At 42.9% G+C, this 19,797-nt stretch overlaps 1 protein-coding gene across 13 annotated transcripts in view; it reads right to left on the bottom strand.

Moving 5' to 3' along the window:
• Carmil1 (capping protein regulator and myosin 1 linker 1) overlaps window positions 1-19,797 on the bottom strand; it is a 271,462-nt gene that overhangs the window by 118,784 nt on the left and 132,881 nt on the right. For all 13 annotated transcript variants that reach the window (XM_040755709.1, XM_040755708.1, XM_040755707.1 and 10 more), the window contains exons 7-11: window positions 19,488-19,558; window positions 19,178-19,251; window positions 6,388-6,463; window positions 4,241-4,329; window positions 2,341-2,435 (exon numbers count right to left, since the gene is read on the bottom strand). In XM_040755709.1, the coding sequence (XP_040611643.1) occupies window positions 2,341-2,435; window positions 4,241-4,329; window positions 6,388-6,463; window positions 19,178-19,251; window positions 19,488-19,558 (405 nt within the window). The remainder of the gene's footprint in view (window positions 1-2,340; window positions 2,436-4,240; window positions 4,330-6,387; window positions 6,464-19,177; window positions 19,252-19,487; window positions 19,559-19,797) is intronic.

Consider the following 19,797-nt stretch of genomic DNA (forward strand, 5'->3'; position numbering starts at 1 on the left):
TTTATTTTTATCACAGTCAGATGACTGGCTATGAACTAGTACCCCATTGTGCTCTTAATTTACATTTCCCTAATGGCTCAAAGTGCCCTGCTAGCCCACCTGTCTTCTACAGTTCACCTCCTTAGGGACCTGACTACTTACTTGCCTCTGATTCAGCCCTGTCAGTAGCTAAATGCATTCAGATCCCCCCATCCTACAAACAAACCCAACACAGCTCCCCTGAATACAGGGCTTTGCCACATTCGCCATGCTGCCTCTTCTGGCAGAGTTGGCAGAGAGAACAGCTGCTTTTCCTGCAGAAATGATGACACCCCTGAGACCCCTTCACTCCAGCCCTGTGTCTTTATTTTCAGTCTTGCTTATGCTTGGGCCGCTTGCCACATGACCTAGTTTTGGATTCAGCCTCCACCTTCCTTCAGACTCCCTACTTCAGATGATGGAAGTTGCCCCTGAGGTTCCCGTGCGAATGCTACAAGGGAATCGTTTTCCACGCACAGCAGCATCCCAGTCAGAAAGTAAAGGCAAAGCTGCCTCAGTGCCCTCAGCTCAACTGAATAATTAATCTTCATCAAATACCTAACATTGAAAGATGAAAGACCCTATTCAACAAGGCTGGAAAACATTTCCAATAGCAAATGAAAACAAAATGTTCCCTCCAGAGATAGAGCTATTCCTTCCAATCCCATCCATCAATGTTCTGAGACCAAGATAGAGAATTCAGCCACAAGCTTCCATCTAGAGTGTGTCAATGCAGGCACTGCCTTTGCTGCTTACAGACACTTTCCTTTGATTTTCCTTTTTGTTTTGCAGTGGTGGGATTGACTCTAGGGCTTTGTACATGCTAGGCAAGCACCCTACCATACCCCAGCCCAGATGCACACATGTTTGAGGACTCTTTCTCCTCACAAATCTGCTCCTTCAACCTCATCACAATCACATGTTCAAAACTAATAAAGTATTAAAAGATATGTGTGGTAGCTACAAATTTAAACTAGTCACCAAGATTCTGGTCTGATGGGGAAGTCCTGTATATATGTCAATAAAGCACTGTTGGCCAATAGGGAAGCAAGATAGGTGGGACTAGGAGTCGAGGAGGATTCTGGGAAAGAGAAATACAGGCAGTCATGATGTAGCCGCCATAGGAATAAGGGGTCCGGACTCCTTTCTCTGGTAAGAGAAATACTTAGATTAACAATTATGAGTTAAATACTTAACTCAGAGCTATCCAGTAAGAAACAAGCAAACGGCCAACAGCTTCATAATTAATATAGCCTCCTGTGTGTTCATTTGGGACTGATGTGGCTCTGGAACCAAGCTGGTGGGAAGACTTCACTCTACACTGGCCCCCTGATTTTTTGGGGGGTGGGTGTTCAAGACATGGTTTCTCTGTGGCTTTGCAGGCCATCCTGGAACTGGCTCTTGTAGACTAGGCTGGTCTCCAACTCACAAAGATATGCCTACCTTTGCCTCCTGAGTGCTGGGACTAAAGGCATGTGCCACCACCACCTGGCCTCTGACCCGCTCTTAACTGCTTGCAATAGAGCAGGACAGACAGGTGACAATAAGGGGGGGTTCACCACATGACTATTAAATCAATTAATTCTACCCTCCTCTACAAAGAAACCCCAGGCTGAGGATGGAACTCAGCAGGCAGCATTCACCCAGCAAGCACAAGGCTCTTTGTTCAATATCCACAAGGGAGTGGGGATCTGTATTGAAGCACATACCTGTACTCTCAGAACATTTGAGGCAGAGGGACAAAGGTACAAATTTGAGACCAGGATAGGCTAGACAGCAAAAGTCTTATCTCAAAAAACTAATAAGGGCCCAAGGGAGTATGTGTTGAGTGGGTCACCCTATCACAGAGGTATCTGAAAGAAATGAAAGCTTCTGAGGTGAGCGCTAGCTGGCCCCTAACATCACAAACTGCCCTGTGAGAGGTGGCAGATACAAACTAAGCTGCCTGTGAGTGGTCTCCACCAGTAGTGAGCAAAAGCACAGGGGCCCTGAGTCTTACAGCCCCAAGGAAAGTTAATCTGCTGCTGACCAGTGATGAGGAAGACAGTGTGAGTGGGGGTGGGACTCAACCTGGGTTGGGAGAATTCCTTGTATGTGTGCAAAGGACTCTGGGTGGGTGTTGAGAAGGTTCCAGATATATGTGGGGAGGACTCACATAAGTGAGGGTTGATATGGAGAGGCCTCCAGGTATGTGTGGAAATCTCTCGGCAGGTGTAACAATGGTGACTAAACTAAAACTGGTACTACTTCCCAGCCCTGGATAAACTAGGACGCTTGTGTCCTACACCTGTGGCATCCCTGATCTCATGTATGGTTCAGTACCTCGATCCTCCAGCGGGTTCCCAGCGAGGTTGATCGTGTGAAGTCCTGAGTTAGGATTATGTGCTAGAGCACCGGCCAATTTTTGTGCAAAATCTCTGCAAGGAAACAAGATGGCGTGAGTAATGGCCAAAGGGCAAACTGTAAAAATAAAACATTTAAGGACTAAAATGGAATGAAACCTAAAAGAGAGAAACTCTCCCTTACACTTTTCCATATAGAGCTACCAGTATAGCTCAGAGATAGAACACTTGCCTACATGGGGGAAGCTCTAGGTTCAATTGCCACTCTGTGAGTGAGATGCGGGGACAACACACACATATAATATTCAATTCATTTTGACTTGTCAAAAGCTCACACAAAAGAACAGAGAAAATACATCATCCTTCCTTGGCTTACCTATGAAAAATCCCCCACAAGCTCATTCTGTCTCCATGCACCAGTCCTTCTTAGGAAGGTTGTGGAACACTTCAGAGGTGGACCGTCACTGGAGTAAGTGGGTCACTAGGAATGGGCCACACTTCCTGTGGGCTGTCTGCTTTCTGAGTACAGACAAATAGGACCAGCCAGCTCATACTCCGGCCACTGCACCCTTCCTGGTATGAAGAGCTGTATTCTTAACTGCTGTGCCAAAAACCTCTTCACCCCTCCCTGCCCCAGCATCTCCCCACCCCTGTCCACTAGCAGTTTCTCGTTAGACATTTGGTAACACATCCAGTTCTGGATATACCACTGAGTACTGGTAACAGTATCACTGACCCCTTCCTGTTTTTAAAAACTTCCACAGCAATCTTGAAAACGCAGTAGGCTCTTCGTTACATCTCACTTCTTATTTCCTCCAGCACTCACAAATGTAAAACTGATTGCTTTAATTACTAAGTTAAAGGCCATCACTCCTAGCACCCTATTTTACACAAAAAGAAGAATCACTGTTTTAGTTATATTTTAACCTGAGATGGCACACTAAGTGCTAGGATTACAAAATACCTGCCTTGCTCATTAACAACATAAAGCCTTTGTTCTAACAGATTCTAACTCATGCTCTTCAGAATAAAACCACTGGGTGATGACTGGAAGAAATGACTAAAGCTGATTAACGTAAGATAATCACAGGGAGACGACTGCAGTAGTAAAAGCATCTCAGTGAGCAAGGTGTTTTGTAAGTGCCACACACATCAGTCTGCCCACTCTCACAGCCTCGGTTACATCCCCATTCAAAGGTAAAGACACTCAGATGTAGGACTTCTAAACTCCCTGCTTGAAGCGTGAGGCACTTTACTAAGGCCCATACTCTTATCCACTACACTATGGGCCCTCAGAATGTCCCACAACACTGCAGAGGAACATGCTAACAGATGCTTGGCTTTCATGATAACGATGGTATTGAGGGCTGGTTGTTTGATTTGTACTGTGATTTGAGTGTGAAATTTACCCCATGGTAAATACATGGGCTCATGTATCTTAGCATGTGTCCCTACCCCCCAGCTAATAGTGATATTTAGGGAGGTTGAACATCTGGCAGTTGGGGGCTTAGCTAGCCAATGCAGGGCCATAGATTTGGGGATACAGGTTACAGCCTGGCCTTTGTTCTGCTTCCTAACCCCTGAAGTATATAGCCACTACATGTGCCCAATGGCCCCATGCTTTCCACGCCAGCATTCATGATACCCTGCATCTGTAGCTATGCTGAGTCTAGACAAACCCTTCCTTCCTCAAGTTGCTTATGTTGAGTACTTTGTTACAATAAGAAGATGAATATGGTTTTTGTTCATTCTGTCCTTTTTTTTCCCCAGAAACACTGTATGTGTGCACTTTAACCTTTTAAAAGATCATGTACTAATTAAAATGGCAAATGGCAGAAAATATTAAAGCAACATGCTCACATATTTAGGAAAATACTCACGTTCTGAGTCCAGCATTTTCCAACACCAATTCTTCCAGTCGATTGGACCTGCTCACCACCCTCAAGATCTGCTCACAGACATCCGTGGACTGTAACAGAAAATACTTGTTGACCATTCTTCACGTCTGATGAAAAATATTTCACACTTGAGTGCTATAGATCTACACAACATAGAAATATAAGTAAACAAAATACTCATTCATAACACATTCATTCAAGAACTGGTCAGAGAGCACCGCCATGAAAACCCGGGAAGACCATGACACAAAACAGTCTCCAAGTGTACTACTCCTCAGGGAAGAGACAAAAATGCTGTGGCCTGAGCTGGTGCCAAGCCTCATACCATCACTTATTGAAACATGTCTTGCAATGTGATGGCAGCAGCAGGTGGGTTTGGAAGGTGAGTATGTCATGGGAGTGTACACCCTCAAGAATGGAGTTGGTGCCCTAATAAAAGAGTCCCAGAGACCTATTTTGCCCCTTCCACTATATAAGGTCATATCTAATAAAGCCATTTACAAACCAGAAAGTGGATGTCATTGTACAGTGAATGGGCCACTGACTAAATGGTGGACTTTTGAACAGATAACTATGGGAAATAAACATCTGTTGTGTAAGTTGTATAATATCTGTGGTATTGTTATAAGCAGTCTGGATGATATAAGATAAAATGCACAACTATGATGCAGTAACAAAGGCCCTTTTGGCAGTGCTACAAGTCCTCATAAATCCCTCTCATTCTTTCTTTGGAAAAGTAAAATGACTTCCCAAGGCAGTGATGGATGTCCCAGGTGGTAACCTGAAGACTAAGTGATAGTGATAATGACATTGAGGGTCTTGTTAAAGTTTTCACTGTGGACCAGGCACTGAGCTGTGTCCTATACACTTATGTTATTACCAAGAGTCAACAGTTGTGAAATTCCTGGATAGTCAGGGACTGGCAAAAACAACAACAACAAACTGCTCACTGTGATCTCTATGATGTACTACTCATTTCAGCAAGGGCAGATCAGTTTCCTGGTTAGGTTCTCTCATTCATTTATTCAGTGATTTTTATTCTATATTTATGAAGCAAGCTTATACTGTGCAGCTACTTTATAAAAAAGCTATAATACCTACAAAGGACAGAAATGAATATGATTGCAACTATCGCACAATCATAGGTAAACAAGAAACTAGGGTCTAGGAGGGTTATATAACTCATCTCCACTCCCACAGTCTGGTTGGAAGAATCATGGTAAGAAACTCGGGTTTCTGACTCTATGCTCTGTTTCTACACCACCATGGCTCCTAAAGGCTCCCAAATGAGTTCAGCCCATTTTGAACCCACAATGCCTTAAGTCATACTATCCTAGTCAATTCAGACATACAAGTAACCTGTTCACAAGCTCCATTCCTGCAAAGCCCTTTCTCAATCCAATGTCAATAAATAAAATCTTACCCCAAGATTCCATGCCTCTATAAACAAAATCTAAATTATTTCTCATCCTAAATGAAGTATCTGAAAACTAACTTGTAGATAAGTTTTCTTTCCATTACAGTAGCTTTGAATTTTTCTAGTTTCCAACAGTTTCTACTACCAAAACAAACCTAATATTTGGCTGTTCTATTTAATATGAAAACCAACAGATTTCACTTTGATTTTATTGTGTCTATGTACAAATCTCCTCCCTACCAAAAGAAAAACACAACAACAAAAAAGAATATCTACAGAATTAACATTAACTATCATGATCCAATCAGACTAAGTCTACCTGTTGCTATTTCCTACAATTGTTCTCATGGGAAACTTAGTGGTGATGAACTGGAAGGTTGGAATATAAAGCCAGCTGTTTGCAGCTATGCAAATGTGACTTGAATAGCTTTTGTCAACTGAATGAGTGCGTAGAGAAGGCAATGCTAAATGCGCCTTTCTGTTCTAAAATTGCCTGAGGCAACTGAAAACAGGAGGGTGAATCTCTCTGAAGCTCTTACATTACAAACTTCACACAGCATTATGCTAATCATTCTTAGGAATGAGATCTCCTCAAGAAATAAAGCGTGTGTAGCTCACCGGCATGGTACCAAAATAAAATCTTTCCGACAATGACCAGTCTTTTGAAATCCAGCAAAGCTAGGCAATACTGGTTGCATCTTCAGTGACTTACCAGCTTAAGATCCTTGGAGGACAGTTTGGTGAACCATTGATTATACTCCAGGGCAGCAATGATGGGAATCAGGTCTCTAGAAACAAAATTAATGAAGAACATGAGCATAGTCCTGAAAAATAGCTCCAGTGACACTGCATTTTTAGGTAGGTAGGGTGGTGTATGCCTGTTGTCTTATCACTTTTGGAAGATGGCAACCAGAATATCAGGAGTTCAAGGTCAGCCGTGGTATATGGATAATTCAAGCCAGTCTAGGATATGTGAGACTCTGTTTCAAAGAGCAAAACCAAGAAAATGAAAACATTATATTTTTATTCAAAGTATAGGCACACATCATAATTATGTGTGTAGGTCAGAGTTGAGGTCAGAGGACTCTCAAGAGTAGGCTCTTGAGTTTCACTTTGTTGAGATGAGTCTTATCTCTCTGTTGTGTTCTTTAAAACAGTTGGCCTGAGAGCTTGCAGGCAATTCTTCTGTCTCAGGGAATCTGCCTCCCCTCTCACTGTCAAGTGCTAAGATTACAAATGAATGCTACCATATCTGCTTTTCCCGTGGGTTCCAAGGACTGAACTGTGAGTGCCAGGCTTCTGCAGCAAGCACTTTTACCTACTGGGATATAGCTGTTGATCCTTCAAACTATTTTAATAGTAAACAATTCAATTCTCTGCAACAGATCTCCATACAGCAGAATGCAAGGAGAATTCCACAAAATTCAATTATCCCCAGCACCTCCAATTCCTGATTTCTAGGGAAAGAAGCTGACGCTAGCATTCAGAAAGAAATCACATCTAACACTACACTAATGGGCCTGTTTCCTTAGACTTTTTCATAGATTCAGAAACATCAAGGATTTCACACAGTCTCTGAGAGGTTGTTCCCCAAGCAAAGATAACGGCCTTAATACTCTCTGATAGTAAATATCATCAAATGGATTCTCAGTGCTCAGTAAGTGTCCTTCGACCATTTGATAGTTCTTACCCTTCCCAGCAGGGATGCCATCCATGAGACAGAGCAGGTATAATAATCTCTGATGCTTCCTATGAGTTTATAAGCTATGGGGTAAAGGTTTGCCTGTACACCATTTTCCCAACCACTGCCCCCTACCACATATTCCTCAAATATCACATCATGGTACTGCACAAGAACTGCCCTTCACTGCTGAGCAGTGTTCTGAAAGTTCACATGCCCTTTGATGTCTTCTTCGCTGCACATCTCCCTCTCCCCAGGATGCTGCATGCCTCTCCATTTAGCACTCAACTCTCTTGCATTCATTGCTTCAGCATCCGACTTCTACAACTTGAGACTGCAAACCTTTGAAACCTAAGCTCCAGTTTTAGTTTTGAGTATGACAAGACACAGGTGCTGCAATTTCGCCTGGAACAGCAAAGGCAGGATGAGGTGTAAAAGGCTGGGAAAGGCAGCTCATCTGAGTGCTTCACAGAAAGAGCCTCAGGTATCCAGCAAACAAGCCAGGAGGTGGCGGCTGCTTCCCAAGCGAAGGGATTCATTTGCAGACACAGGAAGTGAGGCTGGATCAGAGACTCTTTATTAAAATGGTCTTTCCCTTTTGGAGGAGACATATTAATCACACAAAAGAGCAGAGTTCCCTGTGTCATATTTGTGTATGCTTATAATATATTTTGATCATATTCACCTAGCCTCCCCACTACTTCCTACTCCACCCACCCTCCTCGTGTCCAGTTTCCTGTCCCCTGGTAGAGCCACTTCTGCTTTCTTCTTGTTCTTCCCCCAACTCCAACCCCTAAGCTCAAGTCCCACCCATTTGGGGGCAGGAGGAATACATGATGCTTGTCTTCCTGAGTCTGACTTATTTCAGTTAACACAGTGAGCTATGCAATCCATTTTCCTGCATATGATATGATTTCATTCTTCTTTGTGGCTGAATGAAATTACATTGTGGAAATAATGTTTTCTGATCCAGTCTTCTAAAAACAGACACTTAGGCTGATTTCCTAATGTGACTACAATAGCTATGGATATAATAGATATAAGATAGATGGATAGATAGATTATCAATAGATCATAGATGACAGAGATGGATAGATAGACAGCAAATGATAAATACAAGACAGGTAGGTAGGTAGGTAGGTAGGTAGGTAGATAGGTAGACAGACAGACAAATAAAGCAGATGTCACTGCTATATTCTGGCTCTAGTTCCTAAGAGTTTATACCCACAAAATTACAGCCTTTGCCAGATTTTGAAGCACCAGTGTGAGCTCATCAGACATGAATGAAGAGATGAGATGCATCATCACAGGCATCCCAGAAAAACAACACAAAGAAATGAGCATCCACAGGTTCCATCTGCCAGGTTTTCTGCTTATTTGTCTCTTTATTAGCTTGCTTAAAGTTAAGGGTATTTTTTAAAAATTAAGATTAAAATTCAGGTATGGTGACTCATATCTGTAATTCCAGCACTTGGGAAGTAGAAGTAGGAGGCAGTTCAAGGTCAGCCTTGACTAGAAAGTGATTTCATATCAACCCCTAGGCCTATCTCAACAGAACAAATAAACAACAAATGAAATAAAATCATTAGAAGGAGATGGTCATGTATCTTAATTCAAACAGTAAACACTGCTAGAGTACTTACTAAATACCAGGTAGGATTACCAAATGCTGAGGATTAAGAGGTGAATGAATGATCTGTTCTCCTGCCCCTTCCCACAATGCAATGAGTAGGAAAGACAACTGGGAGCCATGCCAAATACTGGAAATGTTAAAAGTGCCCTTAGAACACAGGGACCAAGTAATCCCACCTAGAGCAGATGGGCACAGGTTCACGGGGCTCCAAAGATGGGAGGGGGCTCGCTAGGCAGGAAGGAAAGAACTGAATACTTTCAATAATTAGGGACAGATGTGTGCAGGCATGGGCCTCTGACTATGTCCAGTAATTCAATCCATTCATATATTCAGTAAGTGCCAGCCACCACGCATGAATCACAGGGTTTAATGTAACAATGAAGATAGCACCCAGTTCCTGTTCTGTAACAGTGACAGCCTGGTACAGCCTAGCAGGCAACCAGGGAGAAGAAAGCAGCTATAAAGAAGCAAAAAACTACATGGAACAAGGGGGAATGTGACATACACCCTAAATTTAATCCCCAGCAGCCACATAAAAGCCAGGCAAGGTGGCACATGTCTGAAACCCCAGGGCATGTCTGTAACCCCAGTGCTGGAAATGTGGGGATAAGCAGTTTCCAAGGACTGCTGTCCAGTTAGTTCAGTGAAAACAACAAACTTCAGGTTCAGTGAGACAAAACCCTGTCTCAAAAACTACGGTGAAGCAATTGAGGATAACAACCAGACGTCCACCACTAATCTATACACATGTCCACATGCATTCCACATTAATCCCACATACAGAGCCCCCAACACACACAGACCACCAGTGATCCATCCACATACCCTCATACACATAGATGCAAGCACCCCAATTATAAAACTGGGAAAAGATCTAAACATACATTCCACCAAAGCTTATACCTTTACATATATCAAAGAAGCACATAAGAAGGCTCAAAAGACCAGCCATTAGAGAGGGATGCAATGCAAAGCCAAAATCAAATGCCCCGTTCCCACAGGTGTGGACTGGATGGCAAACCTTCAGACCACATCCAGACAGCACCAAATGTGGATTAAGGCACAGCACAACTGGATCTGTCAAATGCAGCCCATGAAAAGACAAATGGCATACTCAGTGCAGAAGACAGCTTGACTCAGTCTTGAGTTTGTTATCCCTGTGTTACGTGCCTATTGATATCACTTCTGGGTATTTGCCCAACAGAAGTAAAAATTTACATTTGCACAAAAACTTAGTCTTATTCATCACCGATGTATTTATAATCACCAAAAAGTAGGAAAACCACAGGTGTCCTTCAGTGATGGCACACGCATTGGAGGTTAGGTTAGAAGAGACCATGTTCAGTGTCTACCTGGCTCTGGCTCTTCCAAGTTTACCCATGGAGCTCAGGTCCTTCACAAGAAAGCCAGGACCACAGGGAAGGGCCACATGTAGGTCTCAAAGAAACCAGCTAGCTGATACCCACCATCAGAAGAGTGAATGACAAAGGCATCACTGACTTATAGGTGTATTGCTGTGGGCCATTAAGTTTAGAGGTTTACCACATAGCAACACATAACCACAACACTTGCTATCTAAGGAATAGGGTTTAACAGCTAGCTGCATAAAGAAACCTGACTGGAGGAAAAGTAGCCATGAGCAGCTTTTCAGTAAAGAGATTTTTCAAAAAGCTAGTATCTGCAAGGCTGTGAGGATGTACCTAAGGAAGTGGGGGGGGAGTTGTCTGCAATACAAGACAGAAGAGTCAGAAGGATGGGAGAAGCCTCGGGTGCAATGAGGCTAGAAAAAGAAGCAAGAGAAAATAGAGAATTCTTACCAAGTTGATTTACGGGATTACTTCAGTCAAATTATGCATATGTGGTGGCTAATCTTGGTTAGCAACTTAACACACCTTGGAAGAAGGGTCCTGAATTGAAGAACTGCCTCTTTCAGATTGGCCTATGGCCATGTTTGGAGGCTGTTTTCTTGGTTGGTTGGTAATTCATGCAGTAGTACCCAGTTTCAGAAATTCTAGCCCTAGGCAGGTGGCTCTGGGCTACATAAGAAAGGTAGGTGAACATGATACAGGGAGCCAACCAGTAGTAAGGAGTGTTCCTTCAAGGTTTCTGCCTTGAGTTCCAGCTTTGGTCAAGTAGACCTTTCCTTGTAAGTTACTCTTGGTCATGATATTTGATCACAGTAACAGAAAACCAAACTAGAACAGCTATTGCCATCATAAACACCAAAGAAGGATTGGGAAAATTCTTACAATTGAATAGAGTAAGTAGTGGGGAAGAGGGAACCATGACTAGTAATTAATACATACAAATCCAGAGAGAGGCAGGAACCTCTTTCGTAATCTAGTAGACATAATGGCTAATTTACAATTATTTGCATCCTGGTACACATTTGCCCATTTTTCTCCGAGGGAACAAATACAAGAATGGTCTTAACAGCATTGTTCATTAATAGACAATAAGCCAAGTAGAATATCTGGTCAACAGCAGAATGAATAGACTGTGCAATGACCTACATTAGAATGAAAAACAAAAACAAAAGTGAATGGACCATCTTTGCACATGCCAGCCCAGAAAGCCTCCATGTCTTCCATATTTAACAATTTTCCACCTGGCTTGAACATGCAGACAATGGGGAGCCTCAAATCTGGGTAGATGGATGCCCAGAGAGTACCTCAGGAAATTCCTGTGTCAAAATTAAACTGGACCCTCTGAATCTCAAGTCTCAAGGGAAAGAATGAGAGCAAGGATGGGGACTCGGTCCTGCCTTCAACATACAGCATCATGTTAACATGATGTCAACAAGGAGAAAATAGTGGGAATTCCCACTTAAACAGAAATTATACAAGGCAGCACCTGACTGTCTTCACTTCCTACAGCTCATCCTGAAAAGATTTGTTTGGACTTAAAAAGCAAAACTCCCCTGGATGGTTTCTCTCTCTTCTCTCTCTCTCTTCTCCCCCGGCCTCCCTCTCTCTCACACACACAGAGCACAAGTCCCTTGGTATATGAAAATTAACAGTAAGACATAATTTCAGTATGGTTGTTGTAATTTGCATTTCCCTGATGGTGAACTTCATTTTTAAATATATAAGGCTATTTGTGTTTCTTTTGAGAAAACGTTGTTCCTTTCATTCACTCATTTATTGACTGGCCATTGGGCGGTTTGTTGTGCAGCTCTCTCTCTCTCTCTCTCTCTCTCTCTCTCTCTCTCTCTCTCTCTCTCTCTCTCTCTCTCTCTCTCTCTCTCTCTCTCTCTCTCACACACACACACACCCTAAAGTTAGTTCCTTTCTGGTCATACAGAAACATCTCCTTGGTTGATTCCTGAGATGTTTCCTGTAATCACTAGGGTCCTGTTAAGAAAAGGTTTTGCATACACTTATAACTTGAAATGTATTTGAAATTTATTTAGTTTTTTCAGACAAGTCTTGTATAGCCTAGCTTCTCTAAATTTACAGTGATCCTTCGCCTCCACCTCCTACATGCTGGGATATGTGTGTGCTGCCATGCCTGGCTATTTGAACATTTCTATGTATAAAGTTCATAGACCGATGAAGGTTCCACAGACATGGGGAACTTACTTGGTCTATGCATTCACACCAAGTCCAGACAGTTAGGTTTCAATCCTAGACTCATAAGACCACTTAACGACTGTCATCAATCCACCAGCAATTAATCTGCTTCCTACACTTTCAACCTTTAGTCTCCTCCATAGAGAATTCAAGATATCATGTCTGCATACTTTCTAATCAAAGGAACTAAACCTCTTTCTGCACATTTAGCCAATCATCTGTTTTCTCATTTTTCAGTCAACACCAGGATGTATTATGGTTTGTATTTTTGAGATAAGGTCTTGTGTAACCCAAGCTGGCCTCAAACTTGCCATGCAGCTAAGAATGGCCTAATTTCTAGCCCTCCTGACCCAGCTGGGATTATTTGCCCAGTTTTATGTGGTGCTGGGAATTGAAACCAGGGCTTTGAGCATACTAACTGAACTACATCTTCAGCCCACTACAATGTATTCTGAAGTGATTACTCAACTAACGAAAGTTTACTTTTGTTACTTTGAACAATAAAAATAAAGTAAAATGCACAGTATAAGGGTAACCTGCTCAATAGGCTGAGACAGGAGAATTGCTTAAGCGTAGGAGTCTGACAGCATTCCTGACATCAGAGTGCCATTACTATTTTCTTGAAGTTTTCTTTTTGTTGTTTTAAAATTAAAAATAAACTACTTGCCCAGCATGATGGTACACAACTGTAAGCCCAGCACTCATGAGGTGGAGATGGGAGAATCACAATTTTGGGGCTAGCCTGTGCTACACAACATGTTGTCTCAACAAAACAAAAACTGAATTGTGATACCAATATATTCTAGCAATGCTTAAAAAGTTGAATATGAAGATAAAATTGGCAAGAGGGCTCAAATTCAGCTCTTTTGTAAAGGTCTTTCTTGGCCAAGGTTCTAGGCAATCTATGAGACATTATTTTTGCCACCTTTTTGAGCTGTGTGACCTCATCGACATTTTTCCTGTTATTATTTTCAGGCCACGTTTTCCTTCTATCCTGTTCCTCTACGCGCCATCTCTTCCTGAAACTTTAAAAACACTGAGACTTTCAAAATGGTGTGAAAGACACCAAGTGTGAGAGATGTCTAGCTAGCTCCAGGATGCCCAAAATGGGAAGAGTTCAAACACAGAACACCAATAAGGGGCAGCATGTGGATTTTGGGTACACCCACACAAGAGGGCGCTCTTCCTAATAAACCTAACAAGTAAACAAAGATTCAGAAAAGTGACATGTGGGAACACCAAATCCTGCTACTCTTTACGCTCTATATACACACATAGTGGCCACTCATAGAAAGGCTGTGGGAAACTTTGCCACAATGGTTCAGTTTTCCTGGCATTGTGATTGGCTAGCTTTCCTGGGAATGACTTAAACTATCTCCCATCAAATCTACTTCATGAATGGAACTTGGAGAGCTTTAGAACTTAAAAGGATCCTAAGGAAATGGCTAAGTGGTTAAGGTTCTTACGTGCAAGAAATAATACCAGAGTTCACATTCCCAGCACCCACCTAAATACCGGGTGGATGTGGAGACCCACCTGTAATTTCAGCCTCTTAAGTTGGAGACAGAATTGCCCAGAGGATGATGGATAGAAAGACTGGTCTTTTCAGTCAGCTCTGAGTTTGACTGAGAGACCCTGCCACAAAGAATAAAGCAAAGAATGACTGAAGAAGATGCCCAAATCAACTTTGGGCCTCCCCACACACATTGTGTGTGCATGAACACATGTACACACATGTGAAAATAAGAAAACTAGCTTTAAAAGTAGCTAGGGCTGCTTGCCCAACATGCAGGAAGGTCTAGGTTCCTGCTCTAGTATCATATAAACTGGATTATACCTATAACCCAACAGTGGGAAAGTAGGAGCAGGATCAAAACTCTAAGGTCATCCTCAGCTACACATCTGAGTTCAGGACTAGCCTGGTGTACATGAGACTGTTTTGGAGTGGGGTTGGAGACATTGCAAATGAGTGATGCCTTCCTGGCTTCCTAGCTTACAGAAGTATGTCCTATACACTCTGAGCTTACTAACTGGACAGCTTCTCATGGAAACAGTGCTCAGACAACCTCAGGATGTCAGAGCAGTCTTTCAAACAGTCTTTGGATAGCCAGGTGGGAGTAGCACATGACTTTAATCCCAGCACTCAGGAGATGGAGGCAAGTAGATCTCTGTAAATTCAAGGCCAGCTTGGTCTACAGAGAAAGTTTCAGGACAGTCAGGGCTACACAGAGAAACCCTGTCTTTAAACAAACAAAACAAAACAAAAAACAAATAAACATACACTTGTGATACTGGGCCAGAAAATGGCTCAGCAGGTAATGCTGTTTGCCATGAAAGCCTCACAAGTTGGATACAATTCCTGAAACCCACTTGAAATTGGAATGAAAAATCCAACATCACAAAATTATCCTTGGAATTCCATGTATATGCACTGACACATGCCCACACCACACATGGCATATGTGTATATACAAACACTTCCAAATAATATTTAAAAATTTTTAATCTTCTGATTATTCATTTCTAACAACAAAGGATTATAAATACACCCTGTGTGAGTTTACTTATAATCACCTTCATGTGCTATAGCACTAAAATATTAACTTGAGAATAAAACACTGTCCCCACGACCTCAGAACCACCTTACCACACATATATAAGCTGCTCTAGAACTCATTCGTGCTGGCTCCCTGCTCAAGAATGTCACCTTCATGACCAAGAAATATGACAACACAAGAGCATGAATCAGCTGAAAGGGCTCTCCCGGGCCGAGTATCCGCTCAATGGTGCATGTCCAACCAGTCCTCAGAGGACTAATGAGATGAGCTCCTCTTAAAAGTCTGGAAAGCAGAGAAGTCAGTGTGTCCAAAGCTGTATATTCTCCTCTTCCTTGGCAGCACTGCCCCTGCCCTCATCACTCCCTGCCATGTCAAATTACAGTATAATTACATTTTTAACACGTCGGCTCGAAACCGTTCCAGACACCCCATGAGAAAAGTGTAAGGAGGCTTTTTTCAGTCTATGCCTCTTCTTGGCATAGCATTAACTAAGACAGGACAAACTGTAAGAGCATACTAAGCAAACTGAATACGCTACAATAAAGCGTTGGAACCTAAAACTAATAACTAAGCAGGCATTTTTCCCAGCAGTTCCTAATTACTAATCCTCTGCAGGGACTAACAGGAGGAGTCCAGCAGGAGCATTCTGAAGCCCATACTTGAATGTTTATTCGGCAATGAAGGCAGGAAGCTAGCTCTTGAATACAAGTGCCACAGGCAAGAGAAGGAAAAAGAGGCTGGTGAGGAGGGGCAGAGGAGCAAGAGGGGGAAACAGAAACTGTGAATGAATATGAACATGAATGGGAGAGAATGAATGAAACCACACAACCCTGGCCCAGAAAAAGCTCAAAGATGAAAATTTGCAGAATGGTTTCTACTGAGTGAGTATCGCTTTCACAGCCTTATGTAGTGATGAGATCCTTAAGTAAAACCATCCCAGTCAGGACCTGCTGTAACTGCAGCAGCAACTGTCTGGCTCACAGAGTCTAAAGTAATTATTACCCAGCATGGATGAGATGGTTCATAATGAAAAGAGACCTTGTATTTTATCTTATTTCTTTGACACAGGGGCTCACTATATAGCCTTGGATGGCCTAGAACTATGTAGACTGTGCTGGCCTTCAACTCAGTGAGATCTACCTCTTCCTTCCAAATTCTACGATTAAAAGTATGTGCCATGACATGTGGCCTAAAAGAGTCCTTTTAATTCTTTAACTGAGCAAAAAAGAGTAGGTGATCTTCATCTATCCCAGTAACTCAGTGCTTACAAACAAACTGAAAATTCTCCACCCCTGAAATGGGTAAATCTACTTGCAGGGAAAGTCTGATGGTCCTAACAATAGTTCTTGGTATCACCTACTTTGCTATATATTGTAGGCATCTGCATCACATGACTCCCTTAATTTCCTTTTGAGGCCCAGTGGAGCAACTAATTCAGTGGATGAGCAGCAAAGCTCAGCACCAAGGTGATTCACCTACCATGATCATTAAGGATGCAACACAGAAATGAAATGCAGAAACACCTCAAGTGTCATGCATTAAAGTGTCCTATGGTATCTCGGCTTTTGCAGGCTATATGCCTTCTAATTACGGTCCACTCACTCCTGGGGTCCTGGAGACTTACTTGCCTATCCACAGGTTCAACTGATTTCATAATAATACTAAAAACAACTCCTTTCTTCCATGTTGCCATTTGCACATGTGTTGCAAAAGCAACAGCTGAAAGGCAAAGCAGGACCCTGCCATTTTCTGCAGACACTCATCCTCACTGTCACACTCACCACCACACTCATTCCCACTGTCACACTCACCACCAGACTCCACACTCATCCTCACTGTCACACTCACCACCACACTCATCCTCACTGTCACACTCACCACCACACTCATCCCCACTGTCACACTCACCACCAGACTCCACACTCATCCTCACTGTCACACTCACCACCAGACTCCACACTCATCCTCACCGTCACACTCAACACCACACTCATCCACACTGTCACACTCACCACCAGACTCCACACTCATCCTCACTGTCACACTCACCACCAGGATTTACACTCATCCTCACTGTCACACTCACCACCAGACTCCACACTTATCCCCACTGTCACACTCACCACCAGACTCAACACTCATCCTCACTGTCACACTCAACACCACACTCATCCACACTGTCACACTTACCACCAGACTCCACACTCATCCTCACTGTCACACTCAACACCAGACTCCACACTCATCCTCACTGTCACACTCACCACCAGACTCCACACTCATCCTCACTGTCACACTCAACACCACACTCATCTACACTGTCACACTCACCACCAGACTCCACAATCATCCTCACTGTCACACTCACAACCAGACTCCACAATCATCCTCACTGTCACACTCACAACCAGGCCCTGCAGACACTAACCCCACCGTCACGCTGACTGTTTGGTCTTAAATGCCAGTTTTGTTTAGGAATGCTCTTGATGAAGAAATAGAAGCTGCTCTTAGGATAGCTACTCACCTGCATAAATCTCTTTCAGTATTCAGTGTTATAAATAGGGAAGTATATACAAAGTTCCTCTCCAGCATCCCAAAGAGATAACTATCCTAATACAAAGTATGTTCTAATGGAAGCTGTTAGCAAAAATAGTTCCCTGTCACTGAACGTCAAAAAAAAAAAAAAAAAAAAAAAAAAAGGACTTGTCACTCAGATTGGGGAGGAGCTAATAATTTCTAAATTTAACAGATGACAGTCACTTCACAGCACTCACATGCCACCTCTTAACATATGTGGTGGCCCGACGACAATCTCTGGTGTTGGCTCTTGACTATCACCTTGGTAAAGTCAGGGTTTTAATTGCCAACTTGTCCCAATCTACACTCACCCAGGAAGAGAAACTCTGTGAGGACCGCCTAAGTCAGGCTGGCCTGTGAGGGATTTTCTTACTTCGGTTAATTGAGCTGTGAAGACCCACTCTGAATGAGGGCGGCACCCACTCATGGTTTTGGCCCTGCCCTGTGTGATAGCAGAGAAAACTTGCTGAGCATGAAGCACGAACGCGTTCATCTCATTCTGCTCATCGGGGGCTGGGATGCGATGTCTTAAATTTCTGCCAAAGATGGGCTGCAACCTGCAACTGTGAACTAACACAACTCCCTTCTCCCCTAAACTACTTTTTTGGTCTGGATATTTTATCACAGCAGCAAACCACAAGGACCCTCCTGCCTCTGCCTTTCTCCCATTGGGATCTCCACAGCTTCTGGTTTCTTATGTGGGTTCTGGTATTTGAACTCAGGACTTTGTGCTTGCATTGCCAGCACTCTATCCACTGAGCTATCTCCAGACAATGCTATTTTCACATTCAAGTCAGGGGTGACAAACTGTGGGAAAAGTCTTTCAAATTACTTACAACATGCTTTTACTATCAATAGTGCCAAGCAGATATTGAAACTGGTTTTCGCCAGCATGTGCATGCATACAAAGGAGTAAGTTCCCAGGTATAAAGAAGTTGTAATAAAAAGTCACTTATTAGAAATGAAGTATAAATTTCACCACAGAAGTACTATTATAAAGTAGCATCTTGTCACTATTGTATTTTATGTAGCACTTGTCCATGGACTTTTAGGATTTATTCTTAATTATGTGCATGTGTGTGCGTGTATACACTGGTTCCCTCTGAGGCCAGAGGCATCAGATCCCGCTGGATCTGGAGATACAGGCAGCTATGAGCTGCCCGAAATGGCTGCTGGGAACTGAATCTAGGTCCTTTCCAGGAGACCCATGTACTCTAACTGGGGCCCCATCTCTCCAGCCCCCCAAATGGGCTTTTGTAAGCTATATCTAAAGTAAATATCAGGGCATTTTCCAAACATGGACTTGGGTACACAGAAGCACCTCCACAGACCATCTGCGGTGATGAGCAGGCTTCTTACATTTTGCTAGCTCCCTGTATAACAGGGTTCTCTGAACGTTACCTTTGTCCCTGAGTGACAACAAAGAGTGACAGTTCTGAGAAAAGGAAGGGACAAAGGAAAGGGAGAAAGATGGGGCGTACCTGTGCTCAAGATGACTGAAGTCTTGTAAATTCAATTCCCTGGTGTCCTGTGTCAGATAAATTGTATCCACATCCTGTTTAAAGCAAAACTCAGTTAGAAAATTAATCCATGTACATAGAGATGCCAGACAACCTCAGACAACTACATAAGGACACAGGCAGATTTTTGAATAATCTGAACAAGAAAGATGATAATCAAAATGAACAAAATAAAACCAAACGAGTGGTGGGGGAGAGGGAGGAGGGGGAAAACGAGGCTAACGTATTGGGTGTCGGGTATGTGTGCATGCAGATGCACAGGCTCACTTACCCACTGCACTTCTTCCCTGTATGAAAATCCCAGCCAGTCGCACACACAGGCATACATCTGCGAAAACCCACCTGAAGCATGAAGCAGAAGTGTTGACACTGACAGGTTTGCAGGAAAACAATTGTTACATCACAGTTTACAGCTTCAATCTGGCAGCTTCTGGCAATCGGGTTATCTTTCCCATCCAGAGAAGCAGCAAGGATTCTCCCCAGCTCCGTGGTGCCTACACAGCAGGCTGCAGCCAGGCTTAAATATAGGACTTCTGTCCACCAATCTAAAGTCTGTGCACGCTAATTACACCTTGAACTAA

Source organism: Mesocricetus auratus, unplaced genomic scaffold (genome assembly GCF_017639785.1).
Source record: "Mesocricetus auratus isolate SY011 unplaced genomic scaffold, BCM_Maur_2.0 Super-Scaffold_100013, whole genome shotgun sequence".
Taxonomy (NCBI): Eukaryota; Metazoa; Chordata; class Mammalia; order Rodentia; family Cricetidae; genus Mesocricetus; species Mesocricetus auratus.